Source organism: Anolis carolinensis, chromosome 2 (genome assembly GCF_035594765.1).
Source record: "Anolis carolinensis isolate JA03-04 chromosome 2, rAnoCar3.1.pri, whole genome shotgun sequence".
In the NCBI taxonomy this organism is placed as follows: Eukaryota; Metazoa; Chordata; class Lepidosauria; order Squamata; family Dactyloidae; genus Anolis; species Anolis carolinensis.
In genome coordinates, this window is record NC_085842.1 from 105,098,391 (window position 1) to 105,124,248 (window position 25,858).

At 36.3% G+C, this 25,858-nt stretch overlaps 2 protein-coding genes across 7 annotated transcripts in view; both read right to left on the minus strand.

Moving 5' to 3' along the window:
• The window catches only part of catsper3 (cation channel sperm associated 3), a 38,714-nt gene extending 32,734 nt beyond the window's left edge, over positions 1 to 5,980 (minus strand). For 2 of the 4 annotated variants that reach the window (XM_062970354.1, XM_062970355.1), the window contains exon 1: positions 3,665 to 5,980. In XM_062970354.1, the coding sequence (XP_062826424.1) occupies positions 3,665 to 3,801 (137 nt within the window). In that variant the 5' untranslated portion in view covers positions 3,802 to 5,980. Of the gene's footprint in view, positions 1 to 2; positions 132 to 3,664 lie in introns of all 4 variants that reach the window. The other 2 variants (XM_062970353.1, XM_008115517.3) reach the window with 2 other exon arrangements.
• Positions 5,981 to 6,431: 451 nt separating this feature from the next.
• The window catches only part of pcbd2 (pterin-4 alpha-carbinolamine dehydratase 2), a 58,772-nt gene continuing 39,345 nt past the window's right edge, over positions 6,432 to 25,858 (minus strand). For 2 of the 3 annotated variants that reach the window (XM_062970351.1, XM_003223934.4), the window contains 2 exons: positions 9,042 to 9,122; positions 6,432 to 7,296 (listed from right to left, as the gene is read on the minus strand). In XM_062970351.1, the coding sequence (XP_062826421.1) occupies positions 7,201 to 7,296; positions 9,042 to 9,122 (177 nt within the window). In that variant the 3' untranslated portion in view covers positions 6,432 to 7,200. Of the gene's footprint in view, positions 7,297 to 9,041; positions 9,123 to 14,492; positions 14,518 to 25,858 lie in introns of all 3 variants that reach the window. The other variant, XM_062970352.1, reaches the window with a different exon arrangement.

The following is a 25,858-nucleotide window of genomic DNA, read 5'->3' on the forward strand; positions in this document are numbered from 1 at the left end:
ACCGCAGGCTCCCCCTTTATGGACCTCATCAGATGCAGTCTTCTGCAGTTTTGTGTTGCCAAAACAAAATCCCACGGAGGCCATCATACGACGCAAGGCCACTTTTGGTTGGACTCCATGGAACTCAATTTCTGCAACGCAAAGAAACAGACGCAGAATACCTTTTGAGGAGTTGGGTGTTACCTAACTTCAAATGGAAGAAAGCAAGAGAAAGAAGGACCTTGACGAGGAAAGGACATGGGATGGCAAAAGATGGACCTCAACAGGAGGGAACAAAGTAAGACAGTTCTCTCCACTTTCCCCAGATCATGGGATGCATCTGATGAGGTCCTAAGACTCCAACTTCTTCCAACAAAAGCCATGTACAAGGCAATATTTTAAGAAAAGAGATGGGCATGAAAGTTGTATAAGTTTCTTTTCTCACATAAGATCTATATCTGTATGTGTCTTTTTAGCAAAGCTGACAGTATAACTGCAGCTTGTAGGATTATAACTTTGGTTTTTGATGGCTATTGTCAGACTCTGTGGCCGAGTTCCTGAAACTCCCATTATAGAGAGAGTCAAATACACTCCTCCATACTGTCCTTCCATTGGCAGGGAAGGGCCTTTTATTCTGGTAAAATTATTGAGGACTGAATGTATCTAAAAAGCGCTTCTAAGAGAGTGTGATATTGTTCTAATTGTATTGTTCTAAAACTATTTTTATTATTTTTAGTTGTATGTTTAAAAGTTTTTATGTTATTTTAATGTTACTGATTCTTTAGTTCTGTTTTAACTTTCCTAAATTTGTAAGGCTCCATAAATACCAGCTTTTGGTAAAGGTAGAGAATATATAAAGGAGGAAAGGGAGACATTTATTTCTTTGTTTAATTTATCATGCCTTTCTGCAACCCCATCAGCATATATGCACCCACATCACTGATCCAAAGGAAAATATCACAGAGCTTAAGTGTGAGGATCACCTGCATTGTGATTACAGCGAGCTTTCAGTACCTGCAGAGATTGGCTTAATAAGTCTGTGTGGATACCAAAATTTATGTATGATCAAGACACATTTAGATAAAATGGCATAGTGCATCCACTATTTGTAGGGCTGGAGAGAGATGTGAGGCTGTGAAGAGAAACTCAAGATCTGTAAAATAGTGAATGGCATAGATTCGTGTCAAGGACTATGTTTGTATTCCCACCATTTCACTGATTCTCAGTCTTTCTACACTTTACACAAGTATAGTGTAGTTGGTGGAAGGAGATGTGAAGCTGGAGAGATATTGTAGATCTATGAAGTGATGGGAATCCAAGGATAATGCTTGGTACGAATTCACACTTCCCATCATTTTACAGATTTTCCCTCCACTCTCACTCTCTCTTCAACCTCCCAAAACAGTACATAGTATGCTGCTAGTGTTGTGTATTTTTGAATCTGCAGTTGGTTGAATCCATGTATCTGGAGCCTATGGATAGGGAGGATTTACTGTATTATTATTATTATTATTATCATTATTGTGTGTGTAACTATGTAATAGATAGCAGTAAAACAACAAAAGTCGGTTTGAGTGGCAATCAGGGTGGAGGATGAAGCTTCCAGCCCCTTTCACCAGTGAGCAAAATTGCAATGACAAATTACTACAGGGGTCCTATTCCAGATTGTCACATCCCCACTCTAAGGATTTTGCATACCAATCATCAACTGCATTGTTGGATATGGCTGTTAGCTACAGTAGGTTTGGAAGGGGGTATTTATGATCATGGCAATAGTGCCAATTACACTGTATTAGTGAATATGAACTAGTTATGAATGTGTAACTCTAGATTACAAATCCGTAACTGCAAATAAGGATGCAAATTTATATATTTATTTACCATATGTATATCCCACCTTTCCCAACCCCGGAGAGGACTCAAGGTGGCCTTACCACAGGCAGCAATCTGATGCCATACACATATATCAAATTTCAAATGGTATGACAAGAAGAAACTGGAAAAAAAATTTGGGAACCATTTTGTTAGAGCAGCCCTTATAAAAGTATGGGGAAAATATAAAGGAAAATTCTACACTAGAACACCAAGGTGGATATCACCTCTGGAGGCATGCCACAGGAGAGAATCTCCATGAAGGGATTGGTTAACCTACAGAGATATAATTATAAAACGAGAGGGGAAGTGGACCCTTAAATCACAGGAAGAAATAAAGGACATAGATCAAGAGATTTTGTGGTTTCAATATTTTCAAATAAAGGATTATTTTAATCGAGATATTAAGACTGGTTTTGAGGAAAATGAAACAGCATGGGATAGAATTATGAAATCAAATAAGAAAGTGATATCGAAAATGTACAAAAAACTTTTGGAATGGTCAACGGAGATAGAAGGAGTAAAAGACTGCATGACTACTTGGGTGAAAGATGTAGGCCATACGATAATGTCAGAAGATTGGGAAAAAATGTGGACAATAAAAAACAAATAGACATATGCACAATACTTAAAGGAAAATTGTATCAAGATGATGTACAGGTGGTACATCACACCTCAAAAATTGGTGAAAATGTATCCAAAAATGAGTGACAAATGTTGGAAATATGAAGAAAAAACGGGGACGTTTATACACATGTGGTAGAACTGCAGAATGGCTAAGAAATACTGGTCAGAGATCCATGAGGAGGTACAGAAAATTTTAAATGTAAAAATTCAACTGAAACCAGAATACTATCTGTTGGGAATAATTGATTTTAAAATGACAGAAAATGAAGAGAAACTTTTCCACTTTTTAACAAAGGCTGCCAGGATTAATTATGCAAAAGGCTGGAAATCCAAGGAAAACCCCACAATTGATCAATGGATATTAAAGATAATGGATACTATGAACATGGATGTATTGACCCAAACAATAAAATATTTCCAAGGAGTGAAAAGCAAAAAAACAGATTGGCCACCATTAAAGAAATATAGGTTACAAAGGAAAATGAAAATGTTAATAACGATTTAGAAGAAAAAGCAAGAATGAAACAAAATAAGGTCTAGTTAAGAGTAGGGGAAGCCAAAGTGGTTATTAAAGAAGAGAAACGAACTTGCCGCAAAGAAGGAGATTGGAGGTCGACGATATCCCTTATCCCCTCCCCGATTTCCCTTACCCAATCATCCTTAGTGTTAGAGAGAAGACCTTTAGAGTAGAGCTATCCTTTCATACTTTTCTATCCCTACAGAATGTTCCCCCACTTTTTAATGTATCACTTTTGGAAAATATGTTTCACAATAAAAATTTAAATTAAAAAAATAAACAATTAAATTAAAACATCAATTATTAAAATATCAATTATTAGAACATCAATTAAAATTACGGCAATCATTGTTATCATCATCCAATTTCCTGCAAATACTGAGATATAAATCAGTTTACAAAAAAAATTACAAATATCACACAAATCCAACTGAGTAATGCTATTATATAGGCCTAGGATCATCTCCTTCTGCTACAGCCAATACCAAATTCTTCAGAAGTAACAACAGCATGACACCTAACTGCATCATTTAATTCTAGAAAATGTGTTCAAAATCTCCAGTCCCACTATACTGCACCAGCCATATTTTGGGGAGAAAGTACTATCAAAGTTTCATGGAACAGGTTCAATGGAAAAGGAGGTATATTAATTAGTGTTTGAAGTCTTACCTGTATCCAAAGACATAATATTTCACATCAACATCAGAAGTAGCATTGAAGGCTTCCAAAGAAAGCTTATCGATTAATCGCCGTTCTTCAGGCAATTCAACTGTAGTTTCAAACATCCTGCCTTGGTTTCGAAACATTTTGAGTATATTTCCATGTAACCCACACTGGAGACTACAATAAGAAAGCGCAACTGAGAGAATGGACTGCTTTCTGTGACCTCATATACTTTGTGAAGTCATATGCAGAACTCCAGAATGGAAGATGCAACATCTTTAAGGAATATTCATACCCATTTGAAATGATTGTACAGAATCAAATTATAAATTTAGAACAAAAATGTGCACTAAAATTATGTGATACTTTTTGATATAAAACAAATTATGAAATCTCAAGAACACCTACTTGGAAATTAATGAAGTAAGAATGGTCTTCAGGGTAATTTGGAGTATTAGAATTTATACCTAAAAACTCTACAAATTTGGCACTGTCTGCTCAGGACATGTTTAAAATTATCAGAACGCTGCCTTCCTCATGTAAAATGACAAACTGCCTTTGGAACTGAGAATCACTTAATCATCAGTGGCAAGTAATTCCTCAGATGTGTCTGAAACAATTACTATATTTGGATCCCATGGGAGACTTATTTGGAGCTAAAACCAACTAAGAACTTCTTGAAATATGGGAGTAATAGGATAAATTATAGCCCCTTGCATCGTGCTTTGGCCAATATCAGCTTCACTGCCTTCTCACAATTACCTATGATGCCACCTGCCATTGTCTTCTCAATGATTTGGTCCAGTTTCAATGGAAACAAAGGAAATAAAACACTGTATGATCAAATGGGCCAGAAATATCGGGCGTTCAATCAAACTTACAGAATGGGAACAAATTTGGAAAAAGAAACTAAAATATACATATGCATCAGTTTTAAAGGAAAATTGGCTAAAGACATTTCATCGGTTGTTTATGACCCCAAAAAGACTAAGCCTAATGTACAAAAATTCTTCCCCAGCAAAGATGCTCTTGGCCACCACAAACTGGCTTTCCGTGAGCACCCCCAAGCTATAAACTTGATCTTTCAGAGTGAGAGAAATTTCATCCAGGACAGGATCTCCCAATCCAGGCTGGTTTTCCTACTGACCAGCAGCAGTTCTGACTTGCCAACGTTAGGCTATTCACTGACATCCAGGGCTTTACTGTATTCAGGCAATGATTCAGTCCTACCACATTCTCATTGGCATCAGTTGTGAAGGAGAGACAGAGCTAGGTATACTGATGACCAGATCACCCTTGTCTATGTGATACTACTTTATTTAATGTTGTATTTTCGTAATTACTTATTTGATTTTACTGTAATGTATACTGCTGATCTGAATGCTCACTGGCACTGTTATAAAATGTATTCAACATGTTGCTCCAATGGTTTGTTGTTTGCAATAAAGTAATGGATGGATGATTGCCAGCCTTTGCACAGTGTTGAGGCTTTAAGAACAAGGCTTTTCATATGAGGGTTGCTGTATGTTTTCCGGGCTGTATGACCACGTTCCAGAAGTATTCTCTCCTGACGTTTCACCCACATTTATGGCAGGCATCCTCAGAGGTTGTGAGGTACCATACAACAACCCTGTGATCCCGGCCATGAAAGCCTTCGACAACACTTTTCATATGAACCTGAATGCTCCAGGAGTAAGAGAAAGGAAAATCCTTTTTAACTTGTCATGTAAAGATTTGTTGATGTTTCTCAACAAATCTGCTTTAGTCTTTAGTCTCTAGTTTAGTGAGCCAATGTTTTCTCTGTTCTTTGCCTAATCTACTTCTATTTCATTACTTGTTCTGAATTGTGCTTTTGGGTAGCCCAGAGTGATATACCACCTTTAAACAGGCTGGTGGCAGCATTACCCCACAAGATAATAGGATCTATGATCCAAGACTCTCCAGTTATAATCAGACCTGGGTCTGAGGTTGCAGAGCCAATTTCAGCTGGCAAGAGAACTGAAAGAATATGGTATCAATTTGATTTACATGAGCTTAACATTTAGATTTTGCCCATATTTTATGTGAATAAACTATTATGGGTTCTAAGAATACAACACAACTGTTTCACGCACAATTATCTGTAATGGCTGGTTTCCAAACTAACCCACATATGAGTAGAAAGCATATTAGTTATATATGCAGGACAGGGATTGTCACCTATTTTCCCCTCACTACCCCTCAATACAGCAATAGCTCCCGTTGACCCTTGGAATACAAAATATGTGATATGGGCTGCATGAAGACATACAATGTGCAATGGCATATGAGACACAGCAGTATGTAGAAAGAAACTGTCCACTTTATTTTAATCTATTTTGTCTCTCCCCCCCCCACAAAAAAAACACCCTGGGGTTTAAAGTAGCTAATCACACATCTAGATATGATTACTTAAAACACATTATTTTTAAAAAAACACTTATTTTGTGTGCCTTCATTTCTAGCTTATGGTGACCTTAAGGTGACCTTATCATGAGATTTCCTTTGCAAAATTTGTTCAGTGCCTTTGCCTTCCTTTGAGGCTAAAAGAGTACATTTCCAGTCACACAGTGGGTTTCTGCAGTTGAGCCGGGATTTCAATCTTGATCTCCAGTGTCATACCCAACACTCAAATCTCTACACCACACTGGCTCACTTAAAACATTGGATGGCTTCAAAAACACCTAAATGAAAATATAGCTATTATTTGGGTCAAAAGCTTCTTTGGAAAAAATCCAATACAGAGGAATCCAAAGACCTGTCAGCATTAAAATTTATTTGATTGGTAGAAGGAGGACAATAGGATGATGGGGGGCTGAGAACCTATAATTTATTGGATGGGAGATCCCACAGCCTGGAAAGAAACCTAACTAAGTCAACCAAATGGATATATGAGGGTAGCAGAATAAAAGAAGAGCCTCCCTCCAAAATGTCAAAACCAGACTAGGCTTGTACTGGAGAATATGGCACTTTAGACATTTAGAACCTGAGTCATATAGATCTTTAAATATCTAAGGATGGGGAACCTTTGGCCCACAAGGTATTTTGGACTACAAAACCCATAAGTCATTAGCACATGCCATACTAGTTAGGGATTCTGGGAGTCCAAAACATCTCAAAGGTAAAAGTTCCCTCAATCATGGTCTAAAAGATGGAAAGGACAAAAGGCAGCCTTAAAGAACAGGAATGAAGCAAGTGATTTAGCTTTTAACTTCTGCTTTCTGGAAACGATTATCAATAGGTATAGTAATTATAGTGTATAGTCATATGCAGTTTATAAAGGGTGCAAGGAGCTCAGCGCACTTCATTCTTCTTCGCCCAAATGTCGTGTCTGCCAGTATGCTGCACACCCAAGAAATCTCTCTATGCTTATATTTCAGCATTTGAAACTATGAGGGAACTCAAGGATCAACATATTTCAGAGAGTAAGAGAGAAAGAGAGATGAGAATGATAGCCTCATATAATGCAGAGGGAAACATTTGGAAGGAAATGCTGCTTCAACACTGATTTCAACATCCACTGGTTAGACAGACGCAGCAGCTTTGTCAATAAACTGAGCCAGCTTGACATCTCGCTTCGTCAGCCCACCACAGTCATGGGAAATGAGAGTTATTTGGACCTGTTAATAAGAAGGGGGAAAAAAAACATTACTGTTCATGAGCAAATGTGTTCCCATACAGACTGACCAGATCCGGATTTCAGTCTCAAACTCTTTGACACATATTTTGATTTGTATATTTACAAATTTTATTTCGTTTTTTAAAAAATCCTGTCTGCTGATTGTAAATTGGAATGGCACTCTTTTTTCAAATAAAAGGCATCACATAACACAGCTGTCAGGTGAGCAGCCTTGAAAGAACTTGGAGACTAACCAAAGGGAGCTCTGGCACAGAGCACAGAACACTTGTGGGTTGGGATTCCAGTGCTTCCTCCTGAAGAAAGGTGTCCAATTAAATTACCCTTAAAAAAGTAATTGCGTATCTTGCTTTCGGAAGGAAATCAAACCCTAACCCAATTGCAAATGCTAAGTTATGCAATTCAAACCAGAAACGCAAAGGTGAAGAACTTGATAATACTGTGCAGGTCAGTACTGAAGAGAAAAACAGACTGGAGTTGTATTGGGATGACGCAGCTGCCTTGAAGGGATTATTTACACTTTCTCCCTGGCCCAGAACCTTGCTAAATTTTTCTGGTTAGACAAAGGGGGAGATAATAATACAGGCTGGAAGTCTAGATTATCTTGGTTTTAATTCTCAGACACTAAATACATGCCAAGAATATATTTACTCTGTCTTCCTGCTTTCCAGGATCATTGAGTATCAGTTTCAATGCAAACATAGCTGTTTGCCTTCATTAGAAATTATACTCTCCATATTCAGCCATCCAAGCCATCCTTGGATTTGGTTTAAGATGGGTGATATTTATCTGCAACTAACCATTTCTCACAGTGAAATGGGAACACTTAGATAATAGTTTTTGTACTACCCAAATTGTGATGCAATTGCCTGTCTTTCTGGGGAAAAAACAGGATCCCTCTTTGAGTTTTCTCTTTCCAGCTGCTTTCCCAGAAGTCTATATTCTGTCCTCACTCAGACATTTTTCTTTTTCTTATTTCTTTGTCTACATGTATTCTACACTGACTATAATTTTGAAATTTTACTTAGAACATCTGCATGCAGGACAGTTAAACTCCTTAATTTTTTCTTTAAAAGGGATTGAGATAGAAAACAATATTGTGTAACTGGAAGCCCACTCATCCAATGGGATTTTCAACTTTACTCCACTGCAGAGTCCTAAAATATCCCATGTGTTTCTGCTGCGTTCCTTAACCCTCCAAAGTAGACAACGGGATCTCATTGCACCTTAGATACTAACTGAAAGAAGTTGATAGTGTAAGCTTTCATAGACAAAGTCTATGAAGTAGACTAAGTCTGCAGAAGTAGAATTAGTCTATGAAACCTTATGCTATCAACCTTGTTCTGTCTGTTAGTCTCCAAGATGCTACAAGATCCGTTTACATACTGATATTCCAGATTGATGCAGCTACAGAATTCAAAGACATAGCCATGTTACTCTGGAATATCAGTATGCAAAGGGATCTTACAGGACCTTCGAGATTAATTGAGAACCAAGTTGGTACCATAAGATCTTGCAGACTTTTGTTCTCTCAGTTATTATCGAAAGTGCTACAAGATCCCTTTGTACACTGATATTCCAGACTAACACAGGAACAAATGTGTGATAATATTAACACCAGCACTGCTAATCTCACTTTACTTGTCTTTTCAATATTACTTTCTGGTCAAGGGCCCAATACTCCCCAGTGGCCAATGAAAACAGCCCAATTATTATTACATTTATTACCTTATTGTATACATTAAACCACTCAGGGTGATGATTCATTTTTTCAGCCTGAAGAGCAATCCGAGTCATAAAACCGAATGCCTGTGTTAAGAAAAGAAATATTTAAATACTGTATGTATGTATGTATGTATGTATGTATGTATGTACAGTGTTCCCTCACTTATCGTGGGGGGTTACGTTTCAGGACCACCTGAGAAAAGTGAAAATCCACGAAGTAGGGATGCTATATTTATGTTGTTTACAATCTCACTGGCAAGTACAATCTCACTCTGTCCTCTCCTCGTCTCTCAAGTACTCGTGCGCTTGAGGCGAAAACAAGGTAGGTTCAGCCTCCTTTTCTCTCCCTTTGGCTTCTCCTTAGGAAGGAAGTAGAAAGAGGGATTTATAATATTATTTTATAATTTATACTATTATTTTAGTGTTTATTTAAAAACTGCAAAACAATGAATCCGCAACAAGCGAACCGCTTTATACCCTTTTTAAGATAAAGTGTCATTTTCTAGGCAACTTTGTAAGGGGACACATGGGAAGAAGAGTGATGGAGAATTAAAGTGTCTAAAATAGTAAATAAAAAGAACAGAAAGTATAAAGCAAAGAAGACACTGAGCTCATATATATACACACAATCCTGAAGCAAACAAATTTCTGGCAAAATGTTGCTTGTAGAACAAAAAAAATGACTGTAAAGAGATCATTCTTAATGGTTGTATGATTGAAAAAACTACCAATATTTTGAATGCAACAACAACAAATGTGCTTATAAAGCATGTTTCAAATATTCCAAGTGCTTCATTATTTCAGTAACACCAACAAAGGCTTTATAAAAGTAGACAAACATTATTATTTTCATGTTGCAGAGGGACACCAAGAAAACACTAACTTTCCTAAGACCACCTACTGAGTTCGTGGTTGATGAGAGAATTCTAGAAACAAAGCTCAAGCCTACACTTCACAAGCTTTTTCTGCACAAAAAAGATCCTAATATTATTTGCAGATACGCTCAAAATATCAGAACTCTTAACTTTATATAGCTCCTTCTAATACTGTACCCTCAAGTACTGATTTTAGCACAGGATTATGAACCTAATCAAATGTAAAATAAATTAATCTGTATATAAAGCATATTTTTAAAATATATTTATTAAATCAGTATCTTAATCTAAAACCATTGAATAGTCTCTGCAAAACAATCTGCACTGAAATATGTTCGATCCCACAACAGTATACTTAAACAAACACACCCTTAAGAAACAGCATAATGGCTGGTAATAGTTCTAGTATATTTTTTTCTCCATCGCTGGTGACTGAATGAAGTATGACTTTGCAAGCCACTTTGTCAATCAGATTAAGGCAGTCATTACAATCAGGGCAAATTATTCCAATGAAGTTTTTCATTTACAAATCACCAAACTGTCAGCATTTGAAATGACCAGAAACTTTCCTTCAAGCTCTTGTTTCGTTAGTAGCCTGAACTTGCTCACGTTTATTGAAATTTAAGTCCCAACAAGTTCCACAGAATTTGCTCCCAAGCAATTGTGTTTACGATTACTGCCTTCTATTCACTTGAATGAAATAATTTATGTTTCAAAGCACAGTTGAAGTGATTTTGAAACCTTTCAAAGTACAAGCAGCATTTATTAAGCCATCTTTATTTATGCAAAAGTCATATATGGCCAGCTCCAAAGGACTAAATGCCCCTGAAATAGGCATTTTGTAGAAAGATATTTTTATCTTAATGCTTCAGAACAGGGTTCTCAAACTTACTATTTTTATGATACACTTTAAAGAACTGAATGAGCAGCATCACTCACCAAATGGCAGGGCAGGGATGGAGCCAGTAGCAAGATAATGTAAGATGGACTGCACAGTTGGCTGGCAATTACTGTTCACCTTTTATATTAATATCTAATCTCTCTTTAGACATTGTCATGTTCTTTGACATAGCAATTTTCATATACCAAGGAGCTGCACTGTTGGCATTCCTCAGGTGTGTGGAACATTGGCTCTAGATGTTAACATGATTCAGCCTTTCAACTTCAGGCAGAACTGGATGATCCAGAGGCTACTAACAGAAGGCTGTTTATATGTTTCGACTCCAAATGCCTCTCAAAGTATTCTTAATATGTTCTCCCATTTCTTTTCCCAACTTGTATTGTAACTTCAATTGATAGTTTCTTCCTACTGCATTTACGTTTGCTTCCACCTATTATTCCCTTTTTCTCTATTCCCAGGTTTTAAAATTTTTAGATAGTGACACCTTTGCTTTTTGATGGTTTAATATACACAAAGTTTGTTTCATACACAAAGTTATTAAAATATTGTATAGAACTATCTTATGTATAATATAAAACAGAAATCAATGTTGTGTTTAGATTTAGGTCCCATCTCCAAAATCTCTCATTGTGTGTGTGTGTGTGTGTGTGTGTATGCAAATATAAGTATTCCAAAATCTGGAAAAAAAATCTGAAATCCAAAACACTTCTTGTCCCAAGCATTTTGGATAAGGGACAATCAACCTATATTGTCAAAATTTATGTTAATCTCTACAATTTCCTTCAGAGCTTCATTTGAACTGTTGCCCTTAGAGGTTTACAGAGAATGATATGAGGTTGCCTCTGTTGAGTTCAGGGGAGCACATTTATTGACTGGGATCCTTTTGAACTTTTATGGTTGTCTTCCTTCTTCTTCACATAGACTGCAAAGCCCATGATATAATTGTTGCCTGGGAATGGTAGGAGTTGAGAATATTGGGAAACAGTCGGGTGAAGAAGGATGTCCAAAAGCAAAACATCTCATTTTACAACCTCTTCAAATTAACTTCAGTTTGAGTCATCTGCATTTCTCTTTTCTTTCCTCCTTTGGCAAAATGTATACTTCACTCACTTTTCAAAGGTCTCACTTGTGTAAAGTTAATAAGGGGGGTAATTATTCCAATTCCAATATACTTGCCCACCACAAATATAGCAGAGAGTAGACAGCTATATATATTGGTCAATGTTTCAAGAGTGGAGAATTATTAATATGAAGCTTTTAATAGTTTGGGAGTTTATGCAGAACATTTTTCAGCACAGTACACATCCTTTTTGTCTGCCGTCTCCTAATAAAGTGGTAAAACACAGTTTTTACATACAGAAGCCTGTCATCCTAAATCCAATTGGTGGCCCATTCTTCTCTGCCTCCATATTGCCTTAACTGTATAATTAAAGCGAATGGAGAACAGAACCATAATATACAATATAAACAGTGCAGAACATCATGGTCATGCTACTGAGCAGAGCAATGATGCAGCCCCACCTCACCTAAAAAGACCTGCAACATTTTCCATTTATACAGTTCCATGGGTTGAAAGGGCATTGGCAGTTCGAGGGTCTTATTCTCCACTTCATTCCATTCCAAAACTCCCTTTTTAATTCTTTTTTCTTCTTTCCTAAACACAGCTGCTGTCCCTGCTCTACAACATTCAGGTCCCCGACTTGGACCCAAAAAATTCAGAATTACCATGTTGCAACATATTCTACTATAAAAAGTCTAATAAAGAAAAGTGTTCCCAAGTTAAGTGCAATTGTGATTACCTTCTAATTTTTTATTGTATTGATGAAATTAAAACCTTTAAAAAAATCATGCTCAATCTAGAGATAGTATGAAAGTACTGGGGTAGGACACATAATTTGCATAAAGGGCCAAAGCATAACCTCTGGCATCTCCAGGCATAATAATAAATTAGTAAGTGGTAATAAACAGCTTGAACTTGCAGACCGAAAGGTCCCAGATTCAAACCCCGGGAGCGGCGGGAGCGGCCGCTGTTAGCTCCAGCTCCTGCCAACCTATCAGTTTGAAAACATGCCAATGTGAGTAGATCAATAGGTACCGCTCCGGCGGGAAGGTAACTGCGCTCCATGCAGTCATGCCCGCCACATGACCTTGGAGGTGTCTACGGACACCGGCTCTTTGGCTTAGAAATGGAGATGAGCACCAACCCCCAGAGTCAGACATGACTGGACTTAACGTCAGAGGAAACCTTTACCTTTACCTAATAAACAACTTCTATGTAAAATCCTGTGGAACGATTACAATGGACAATCCTGGGGACAATGCTTGGTTAGATAATACTGTATATATGAATAGGCTGAGCTGGACATAATAAGCTCTAGCATTCTTTGGACTCAGTCAGGTCCCAAACCCTAGGAGGAATTAGCCACATTCCTTTATCTGAAAAATGCCCCCTATTAAATATATATATTCCACTAGAATGAATAAGCACCATCAATCAATTCAACTGCAACCAGAGCATCTGAATGCCTTATATGATGATGATGATGATGATGATGACTGGTGACAAACGGTTTTATGAAAAATTTAAATTAAAAAATGAGAATTGTGTTGTGTATCTTGTCAAAGCAGTTGGTTTATATAATATGCCCTTTGAAAATATTAGCCAGCTCTGATAATATTTCTATGAACTTGTTAAATAAGTTAATTACAGTCCATTTTAAGCATCCACAGCAACCTCCAGATTACGTATATTTTGTACCATGAAAATGAGAAGCAGGTCTGTTGAAGTAATTTCAGCAGAGCAATCTCCATTAAGCCCTCTAAATACTTCCCTTGCTAATTAAATGAAATTAGAACTTTATTGTTTATGGATCACCTTTTGTATCTGTAGGCCTATAACCTTTCTTTATGAAATACATTTGGCAATGGATGGAAAAGCTATTTCTGACTGATTATATATGAAAACATTATTACATAATCAGTTTGGACATTTCTTCACGTCTTGAAACATAATCAGTAATTGGGTGTAATTGGTGATCAAGGAAACTATCTGGTGATCAATTAAAGTAATTACCAGATTCCGGCAACACAACCAATCTTAATTTGAGGCAAAGTCTGCACTTCTTCAACTTTAATTTAAAATAATGAATATTATTAAGCAGTTTGCAAGCCAAGATCATGGTCAAGCATACATGATATGGCAATAGCATCAAATTAGTTCTGATGAGTTGTATTTACCAGTGAGTCAAAAACCATGCTGGAAAGTATATCGTTTATTCTGAAAAATAATTCCATCATGGCCTTGACCTTCATTATCAGCACTGACAGTATTCTATCCTGACTACAAGAAGAACATTTCTGCATCCAGTGCCTATTTGTAAACAATTTAACAATATTTAAAAGTGAATTAATGGAAAACCATAATCCAAATTGCATTAATAAGCCATTCAAAATGACCAGGGTTTCTTTTTATGCTTGCAAACAAAAACTGCCTCCTATATCCTTAGCCTGTTACTGGTGCCTTTGTAAAGCTGAAAGGCAAGATAAACATACTTAAATAGAAAAATAAAGCCTAGTCTTCCTAATTATGTAGATTGCTCTCTACAGGACAGAGCTTCTCATAATTAATTTATAATATCAGTGTTGCTAAAGCAACTTTTAGAAGATGAAAACACTTACCTTGTAGAAATAGGCATGCCTTAATCTGTGCAAAACAGATTAATGAAAATTATATCACAGTTTACCCTGAAGACTAGAACTATCAAATAAAAAGAATTGGATAAATGACAAGATGATGCTATCAGAATTTTTTAATGTTAAATATATTCATAGGTTTATTATACAACAGCCCAATAAGACATGAAGGAAAGGTGACATTCTGCCTCACATTTCTAGCATTCTAAATCCCAGAATAGATTATATACGAGTGGCAATGTATTTTCTTTAACCTATTGTTATTCACTTTCATATTATGAAATAATGTAGTGCTTTTGTTACTAAACTGAAAAGACATGTGGGATGGTAAGAAAACTCCTCTAATATATTTTCTCTAGTTTCTTAGGTCAAGTGATTATATTTATGAAACTTAATAACTAATTTATCCAAGCAATCCAGAGCTATGGAGAACTAATGTATTATTAATCGTATTGCAGCATTTTCATTAAAAAGAGGAAAAAATAAATAATGATAGAATGAAAGAATCCTCCCAAAAATACCACAACCATTAGAAATATTTTATTTGGTATGAGTACCTCACAATCTTTAGGCTTTCAGAAAAAGGGGAGGGGAGAGAAAAGCATATTCCAAATTCATTCAATTTACTTCTATATGTCAATATTCTGCTGAAAAGTACATGGATAGTAAATGCTACATTCCCTTGATACCTTCACTACATAACAAAAATTGTTGCCATATCATATTTATTTAATGTGATGAACAACACATGCCATAACAGTAAATCCACATTGTGAAATGTATACGAATTGTTCTGATATTAAGCATTGCTGCAGCGCATCATATTCTATGACAGTTAGTTCAACGCTACTATATTATACAATATTTATTTATGTTTGTTTTGGAAATGTTTAGTAAACTACATACTTTCTCATTTGTATTTCATTTTGCTTCAAAATGCTTATCATATTCCTTCCGCGTCCTTATGGAAACTAATGTGATCTAGTACGAATGTATGGGTTTAACTAAAATGAATGCTTTTAAATAGATGAGGATTAAATGGGTGCTGGGGTAAAAAGTACAAAGGATGAAGGTGTGCTATTGGCTTTATAATTAGTCTATCATCAAACTCAGCTTGAATGTTCCAATTTTACTTATCAACACTATATGTAACTTCTCTTACCTTAGGAATCAGGCATAGGAATTAGACACAAATTAACTGTTGGACAAGAGAAATGGCCATCTAATCCATCTCTCTGTTTTGAACACTGGCCAGTCACAAGTAGGGCAGGAAGGCAAGAGTTATTTAACAATAATAATAAGAATAATAAGAATAATAATTGCATTTCTTACCTGCTTCTCCTCATGGCGGGTTACAGAATAATTAAAACACATAAACATTGTAAAATTTCTATAAATATATATATTAACTTATATTTTTCTAAACGATATATAGTAAACGTATTTCTATAAAATATATATTAAAATACATAGAACAGAGATTAAACACACAACACAGGTTTAAAATTCATGATTAAAATTGGCTCCAATTATCTACAGCACATCTTGACTAGATTTGATAAAATCCTAACACTAGTGGTTTTTTTAAATTAGGTTTCAATATTGGATTTTTTTTCCTTTTCCTGATCTTGGATCATCAAGTCCACTGATATCACATCAAAAAAGGATCTCAAATATGCTCATATGGACACTGTAGTGTACTATAACACTTTCCAAAACTTATACTCAAGTTTTTATTATTTTTTATTCCTCAAATGACAGTCAACATTAGTCAGCAAACATGAAAGGTGAATAGATTCTGGATGCAGATCCAAAGTTACACTGCACACTTCCACTTGCAAGACAGAAGACAGAACCAGAAGATGGTGAATGTCTGGACAGATAACCATCCCGCTATGCATACCCTCCAGCATTTCACTGGAGAAAACCAAAACATATGGTTGAACAACATCGGAGTCTGTTCAACACAGTGTGGCCTGATGAAAGTAAAGCAAATGTTATTAATTAGGAATGACATATAAAGCAAATACTTTAAACTGAGTACCCTTGAAAATATATTCTAAATTTAGAATAGTGTTAGTGGGAAAACTCAAATTCATAAATACAATACTCGCCAAATATGTAGAGTGATTAACAATGAATATTATATACTACTATGTTCAAAATTACAGCTTTTGTCCAATTCATGGTCACTCCTGAGCTCTATGTTCATGTTCTTCATCTCAGCACTTTATAAACAAGTCAAATCTCAATTTCCCCTAACGTTTAACTAGTAAATTTCAGCTAACCAGCCTCTCAGTCTAACCTACTTTACAAGATTTTTCTTAGGCTAAAAATAGGAAGGGGAAAAAACAAAACTTGTAATTTCAACAGACAAATGTAAACCAATTTTTAAAAAGATATGGTTGAAAACAATTGTAAAATACTTTCCAATAATCCTTCAGAATGTCCTACTTACATTACAATCCTGTATGCATTTACTTAGGAGTAAGTCCCAATGAATTCCCTATGTGCCCAGTTGTGTCTGCACTATTATTGTAAATGGAGCACTGAACTACTGGGGGAAAAGAACTACGAGGGCTGAATGAAAAGTATGCCACCTTCATAACTCCTCAACAGATGGCAGTACTGGTATGCGGCAGTACTGGCTTGTTCAGTAGACTCTCCTCTACAGTTCCATTTGGTGGGAAGCCTTAGCATTGAATGGTTGTGTTGTTAAAGTGTGAAGTATGGAACCCTGCACAGACAGTCGGTCAATGCAACTTAAGCAACAATGGGTACTCTGGATGCTGACACCTGAAATGAAAGCACAGACTTGAAATTTGCCAGGAACTCCTCTCGCGTTACGAGAATGAAGGTGACACCTTTCTTCTTTGGAGTGACACCTTCTGCTGTCAAGAATTCAATGACTTCATGTTGCTTAAGTCGCATACCAGTACTGCCAGTACTGTTGAGGAGTTATGAAGGCAGAGGCATTACTTTTCATTCAACTCTCGTATTAGAGGAAAGTAGGGGTATCAGAGTGGAGAGAGTTGGTTTACTATTTAGGGAGTGCTCTAATTCAAAAGCAACCCAGTCAAGGAAAGCCCTTCTTTAAGAAACTAAAGCCACCTGATTGTATTATAGAGGGCTGAAGCTAACCCTAACACCTTTTGCAGGGAAGGACAAGACTCCATCTTCTCCTCTACCAAAGCAAAAGGCTTTGTAATTGAGTACAAAGTAATTAGAAGCTTTTCATCATTTAGAAGGAAGTGGAGGAAAGCACCTCCAGGATTTCTACAAACAAGCTGAGAATCCAGGAAAGCTGAAGAGTAGGCTAGGCCATCCTGTCTGACTGATCCTTGGCTACTGGAGAGGATGGCTATGGAAAAATGCTATCATATCCTAGAGAAGGGTTCCATAAAGGCTGGAGATGACATTAAAACATTTCACTTTTTGGAGAACATAAAAATATAATGTGCAGCACTTTCATACATCCTTAAACTCACTTCCAACTCAATGTAGATTCCACCAGAAAAGATACAAGTTAATCGTATTAGAACATTTTCACATAATTGTGCTTACTGAATTCTTATAAAATATAGCATTTGTTTTCTTGAGTCCAAAGAGAGGGCAGATATTTATATTCATACTATAAACTACATCCCAGCTCCAAAGGATTCAGAGGGCACTGGAGGAAGAACAGTATATAGAAAGAACTTCACCCTTTTTAGTAGAATTGCAGGCTGCTCCATAGCATCCAAACTTGTTTACAATTATGCTGATGAAGAAACTAGCTAGCCAGCAATATATCAAACATTTTGACAGCAAAAGCACAAACACTGATCTATTTTAAGTCCTTTGCCACTCTGTGTAATCTTGTAAAATGCTATACTTGCCTTTGATATTTAGAATGTTTATACTTCATATGTTATGCAAACAACGCTTTACATATTAACAAATAATATGAACAACACTTCATGTTAGATCACATTCTTTAACAAGTGTCCTGCCAAAATGATGTGATTGTCCTATAAAATTATTCCAATTTGTTGATCTTACACTGGATGAAACATACTGTAACAATCTTCATAATTTATGTCCTGTTGGGACACCATGATTTAAAGTAACATAATACAGACCAGCACCATTGCTAATCTAAACCACCTGACCAGATAAACAACGGTTTCCCCTTCTCTCTTCATTGAGGGCATTTCTGTTTATTGTCATATGATTTGCTAATTTTCAGGAGATGAAGAATAAATGCAGCCAAATTGAACTGTGAGTGAGAGGACGGGCTGGCAACACAGTGGAATATTTTCACAATGCAGGTATTAACACAATGTCAAAAGCTTCATGAGCGAGCAGGCCATATTGCTACAGGTATTTATATAAGATTACTTATAAATCAGTAGAATTTAATCCTGATGCAGTTATAGAAGCTATATATTTCAAAATACAAATGATGTTACTGCCAAAAGCAAAGAGTTCAAGATACTTTCACAGGTCCAGCAGTGAATAAACGGAGGTGGAAGCCAGTAAAAACAAGTGGAAAAGTATTTCACATTGGCATGGAATATCTTTTACACAAGAGAGCTATGCTAAAACTATAAGGAAGGAAAGAAACTATGTGATCAAGAATACTTTGCAATAAAATATTTGTTACTAAGTGTTATTACTGTGAACTAGCTTCAGTTCCAATTTAGACTAAAAGAAATTGTAACTTCTCTTTATGAATAAATATTTAATAATGATTAAACAATATTTCCCTTTCATGTTCATATTCCATAAACAAACCATAAAAAAACTTTTAGCATAATGTGCATTAATTTCTCACATAATCGTTCAGACCTACATGAAGTAATAACTAGAGGTAAAAGTTTAAAATACAGACAATGTTTAGATAGAAAGCTGTACAGGTAAGATCCAACAAGCCAGGCAACCAAGAAAAAAATTAATTTAGCTATTGAATGCTAGCAGTTCATTGGAGGGACAGAATTTTCCATGCACATGCTTTTGAGTGAACCTAAAGTAGTATTTTATATTTGGACCCACATTTCCTTAACCCCTAAAATTTCTGGCATAGAAATTTAGCTAAATATGACATTTAATGGCTAGGATATCTATTCCACTGCATAGAACTGCTTTATAAATAAAGTTCTACATCTGTTTAAAAGAAGAAGTTTGTATTTCTCTAATAAGACATTATTTTTACTGTATTTTCGTCAAAATACATTGGAAGTTTCTGATGATGCTTGTTTTTTATTTGTACGATTCTATGTTAACTTTATGGTAGAAAAATATTAAATACAGAGTGTGAGAAGAAGCAGGGTAAGGAAAAAAAGAGCATACAGAGATCCGTGTCTGATCACACAAGGAACTCCACTGACCACTTAATGTCCTGGCTTCTACCCGTTGCCATGGAATTTATTTATCCAGCTTAGTGCTCCAAACAAGGAAATGAAAATTGTATTTAAAATATGTCTTTATAATGGTGAAGTATTTGTTCTTCTGTTCAAAGTCAATGAATTATCAACATGCAACCAATACATTCAAATTGAGAGTTTAACTACACAACTCCATAAATTCTAAGCAGCAAACACCTGCTAGAACAATCAGCTGCTTTAAATAATAACGTCTCTGCCCAACAGAAAAGCAGTGATAAAGTTACTCCATCAAACTTATTCTCAAGTACTGTTTTACTATAAACTCAAAGAAAACCAGGTATGTTCAGTCGTCTTCTAATCAAGTGACTCAAATGTGTGCTTTTGAACTTTCCCCCCACTATTTTACTGTCTTGAATCTTCTGTGTTATGTAGCAAACATTGTTCCTACATAAAATAGAGAGCAATTATGCTAAGCCCTAAGAAAATTAAGGCAATATAATAAACCCAAAGTTGCCCTTAGTTATAATGCTTGGGAATGTTACTTTCTTTATGAACGCAGATGCCAAAATGCATTGTCCATTTTAGCTAGAGGGACTGTAGGTATAGTCCAAAAATAACAACAAACATATTGCAAGCTCTACCCTAATGTAACCATGACCCTTCCTTGCAAATGTAGACACTAGTCTTAAAGCATGCATCTACAGAAGAAAAAGGGGAAAAAATCAGACCTACCAAAGCTTTTTATGAAACATCCTTCTTTTATCATCAATATTATAGCTGTGCTTCTAGGTTATGAGTGAATCCATTGAATTAACATCTACCTTTATGACTGAAATTCAGGTTGGGGAGGTGGCAGATTCTATGGCTTATTCTCAGGAAATAGTTTGACATTGATCTGAAATTTGGCAGTGTATGAGAGATCGGTATAAGGACAGTCTGCACTAATTTTGATAGAAAGGCTATGAAACCATTTATTTATAGGAGTTTAAAATATGACAAGTAGCCTCCAGCAGTTTGACGGATATTGTTTATTTTACATAGACTTCACATAGATGTGCTGGTTAATTTCTCCATTTGTACATCGCCTTATAGGAAACCATCTGACATTATTGTTAGGGAGATAGTCTGTCTGGCTTTCTATCTAGTCCTATTTATGTATTGTATTTGTCTAGCTACATGGCTCCAACTTTTATAGGTTCAGTAGTCAGTGGGGCTCCACTATAACTTCATAGAAACAACAAATGCCAGAATTAAAAAAAATATCACAACTTTTTTGGGATACAACTTGAAGAGGCTTCACCCCAGATCCAGGCATTGGGTGACCCTCCTATCAACCAATACAAAGAAATTCCACCAATCCACCAGCTGGGTATCTATCTGGAATTATTGAAATGGGATCACCCTGTGTGATTCCCCTGCCAATTGGGAATGGGACAAAGCCATCTGGCTCAGAGCTGAGCATGAAAACACCTACACACACAACCTAGTAACTTATGGAATGCTACTATTACAAAAAATATTTCTGGCCCATGTTATGCTATGAAGCTCACAACTTCTGTTCCCTACCTGCTCAGCTCATGTTGTCTATCATACGTGGAAAGATCAGAAGAAATGGGATAGAAAGATAGTGTGCATGGCTAATGACCAGGGATATAGAAGTGATTGCAGGTAAGGAGACCCATCTACTCTGAATGATAGAAGTTATCAGATATCATCTGAAGGAACAAATGTTTTGAACATGAACAAATAAAGGATAGATTTTACTCCTGGAGATCTGAACTTCTTTAGATTGTATTTTTATTATACTGGGGGAAAATCTTCCCCAAATATTTTTATCCAGTTATTCTGAAAAGACCAGGAGTGCCCTTTTTTTCAAACAGCACCCACATTAGCAAGGCTTGCTGATGAAGTATTGCCGTGGCATTTCCAGAATCAATGCATATCCTAAGGAAAGCTAAATTCTGGAACTGGCTTCATACCTTGAGAAAAAGCTGAGTTATGGAAACGGCAGTTTTCAAAGAGATGGCTGAGATAGCATGTTTTAGTATAAAAAAAAACAGAGGGAGGAGAAGAATCTAGTAGCCCCTTTTACACAGGTTTATTTTAGGAAATAAATTTGGATTTCAATACACCTTTTCAGATGTGAAGCGATGAACTGAAATCTGTGTAGGTCCATGCTAAAATAAATCAGTCTAAAAGACTCACAGCAACCCAGTCTAAAAGATGTTCCTGAATTCTTCTCTCTGGTTTCCCTTTTTAAATCTGCCTACAAGAAAACCATTGCGGCAAAGAATTAAGAAATGGCAAAAGAGGGGTTAAATTTTAATATAAAATAAGAACTAGATATTATATATCAAGGCCAAGCTTCACTTGAAATTGGTCATCTTTTTTGACTAGCTCCATCCCTACTTGAGAACATAATAATAATTACATAAACATCATGTGTTAGGCCCATAAGGCGCCTAGAGTTTTTTACCCTTTTCCACCTCCTCCTGCTTCAAATTGCATTTCTCTCTTTCTCCCTAATAAAAATCTGTGGAATATTTTCAAAGAAAAAATGCAAGACTGTAAGCATTTTCCTGAGGATGGGCAGAGTGTCCTTCTACTGCATCAAGACAGAGGGCCTGCAAAGCTCAGAGCCCCAACATCTCCTGCCTCAGATTGCTAGGCACACAGTCTATTACCCCCAAAGTTGCCTATCATTCCTCCAACTTCCTACCACCTTGAGGCTCCATGCTTGGTTGGGACTGGTAACAACAAGCTAATGTTCCCAGATTTGGGTCCCTTAAGGAACTAGTTAAGCAATCAGCACCTTGTACTTCACAAAGCTTGTGTTTCCTGATGATATAAGAAAATTACTTACGGCAGTCCCTACTCCAAGCATTAAATTCCTTATTTTTTTTAGAAATCTCAGAAGGGCATCTCATTTGCGATGCTATGAAATATACATGCTTATTTCAGTGTAACCAATTCAATGTCACTCTACACGTAGAGACTCTAGCCCACTTCTAGCTGCTCTACTTAGTCAGCAACACATAGCCTCCAGACGGCACACCAGCACAAACCAGCTACTGCTGTGTCTGCTTCCCCAGGACCCCAATACTGATGTTTCTTCTCCCAAACTCACAGTGATTGCAGGCGAGGTACATACACGTTGTACCTGAAAAGGTGGTTTCAGGAGTGCAACTCTGCTAAGAAATAAGGTACAAGGTTGTGTGTGAGAGAGAGGGGGGAGGAAAGAGGGAGAACGAGAGAGATTGAGATTTATGGTAGCAAGAACCCCTGATAGGTTTCAGGAAGGGGACTGCAGTGCTCCCTCGTCCAAACTCTGGGAAATTACCCAACCTGTTCTATTAACATCTTCGTCAAGGAAATAAGATCCAATCACAGGAAATTAACCCTCCGACTCCTTTTAAATTCAAAATGTTATTAGTGTTACCAGACACTTCCACTAACAGAATGAGTCAAAGTATATTAAACACAGCCTTAGGTTAATGTAGGCTTGCAACATATTGTAAGTTCTAGGTCCAAGACTAAAATGTTTAAGTCCTTTGTTCCTAGAAAAGGGGGGTGTCACCAAAGCTCTCCCTAAATTTTAGACACATTCATGGTACTGTGACATGAAAACAAATTTAGTATCTCAGCCCCATCAAAGCAGATAGACCAATACAGCAAATGAGGAAAGAGGAAAACCAAAAAACCAGAATCCCATTGAAAGTCCATAAGGCTGATTTACAGCTTTATGAAAGAGAAGAAAAAAAGAACCTGTACGTGATCCCAATTGATAAACTGTGGAGCTGCCAGTGGGTTTTTCAAGAGCAGATGTAACATTTTAGCAAATGTGATTGTTTGTGAAAGAAATAATTCTGATCAAAAACGAAATTGCAGCCAGCCCAAGCTCTGCACTTTGTCACGGTAATCCACTCTGACAGGAAGCAGTAAGTGGAGATTCCTACTGTGAAAGGAGCAGATGTGAAAGGTCAGCCTTGGCCTGGAACTTCAAAACCGTTAACGTGTAAAACAGTGTGCATTAAAGCCTGAAACAGCTAACCACTGGATTAACGGATGTCCGCTAAGTGGGTTTGATGTTCTTTTGGCAAGTAATGGTTAATTTTTAAAATAGGTATAATTGTAGTTTTTCTTGCCCCCAACTGTCCCCATGTTGTTTCGCCAACTAGAGTCCATTTAATTGCAAAGTATAATTTTTATTTTTTAAACGCTTTAAAGTAAAAGTTACATACAGTTTTTATTAACATGTTCATGGCTACAATTACGAAGTACATGAAGCCTGCTAAAGAGATTTAGATGCAGCTGCTGCTCTAAAGATCACATCCAAGATGCCAAATAGTTATCCAAAAGTGTTCATTACATCTACATGACATAATGTTTATTAACATTTAAAAACATCAATGTCCAATTGAAATGTTATTTGAAAATGGAGGCAATACAAGTCATATTCAAACTAGGCATAGGCAACTGAGTCAAAGCAACTGAAAACAATACATGGTACAGATGGAATGAACACTGATGGGTTTTTCAGACATGGCAGGACTCCAAATTTCTGTAAGTTAATCAAGTCATCTTAAAAACATCTTAAATTAAGAATAAATAGCTGCCTTCCTTCTGCAATTGGCCTCACCATATGTTCCTCTCCTTTCAAGAGTAATGAAGAATTGTTAATTTACAAAGCATTCACACAGCTAGTAACTCCGAGATATTTATCAACTTGGTACAACAAACTTAAGAGGCCCTGCTAAAGGCAGAAACATATAGTATAAAATGAGTACCTGTTAAAAGTATCTGCTAAAATCTGCACATTAAATTTATAACTTATAAATATATCTCTTTCAACTCTTGCAAATCGGGTAACAAAAACAATACACACTATTTCATCAGAGAATTAGTGGGATGTTTTACTTTTTCTTCCTACATACAAAAGATGAGAATACTCAGTATGCAGCTCTCCCAAGTTACAAAGAGCAGCATGCTGCACAGGATGAAGGCTTTTATTCAGTGTGTTGCTTCACTGAAGCTCAATATAATGGAGACAATATTTTCTTCATCTTCCATTCTGTCCTCATTCCAACCATGAAAGAGATAGTGAGACAGAGAAAGAAACTAGTCCAAGAGCTTCTCAGCAGAACTGCATTCTGAATCTGTTTCCACAGTCTAAGTTCAATAGACTAACCACTATATCATGTTGATTTCCTCAAGAGACCAATATTTTTAAAACTGTGTTTTTTAAAGTATAAAGTCTTTTAGAGAAGCATAGATAGACACACAGTTCTTTGGGTTTGGGCCAATATTTTCACACACACTTAAGTTAAAATCCACTGTGCAGTAATTATTATACCACGTTATAGTTAATAAATCTACACTACCCTTTTTAATACTTTCAAAGATCTGTTTTTATAAGAACCAAACAGCATGGAACTTCCTGACTCTATTTACTTTGGATAAATCAGGATTAACATGCCTAAATCCGAATATGTAATACCTGAATTACATTTTCGAAGGCAATCTGTGTTACAGAAAGAAGAATAATGTATTCAAACACCCATACATATGTGTGGATTGATGAATATATACAGACACACAGAGAGAAACATATATGGGCATAATACAAACACATACTCTAGTAAAGTGTAACAGCAGCCGAGGTGTGCAGATTATTGGTTCTGAATGTGAAAACCTCAACTTCAAAGCATGCTTACCACCCTGAACAGTCCCTATTATCTCCAATCCACAGGGCTTTTCATGTCTAAGCATCAGTCTGTGCTCCACTGTAAGACCATAAAGATACATATTCCTAAATTATGTGGCTATAACAAAAGTTAAACACATAGCTTCCTAAAAGCAATTAAAGCAAAGTTGCAGTTAAGTTTCTAGCAAATTAAAGCAACATGGAGATTATCAATTGTATAAGATGTGGAGTGGAAAAATTAAGATTGAGATTGATATTTCAAATGTAACCTCTGTAGTTTG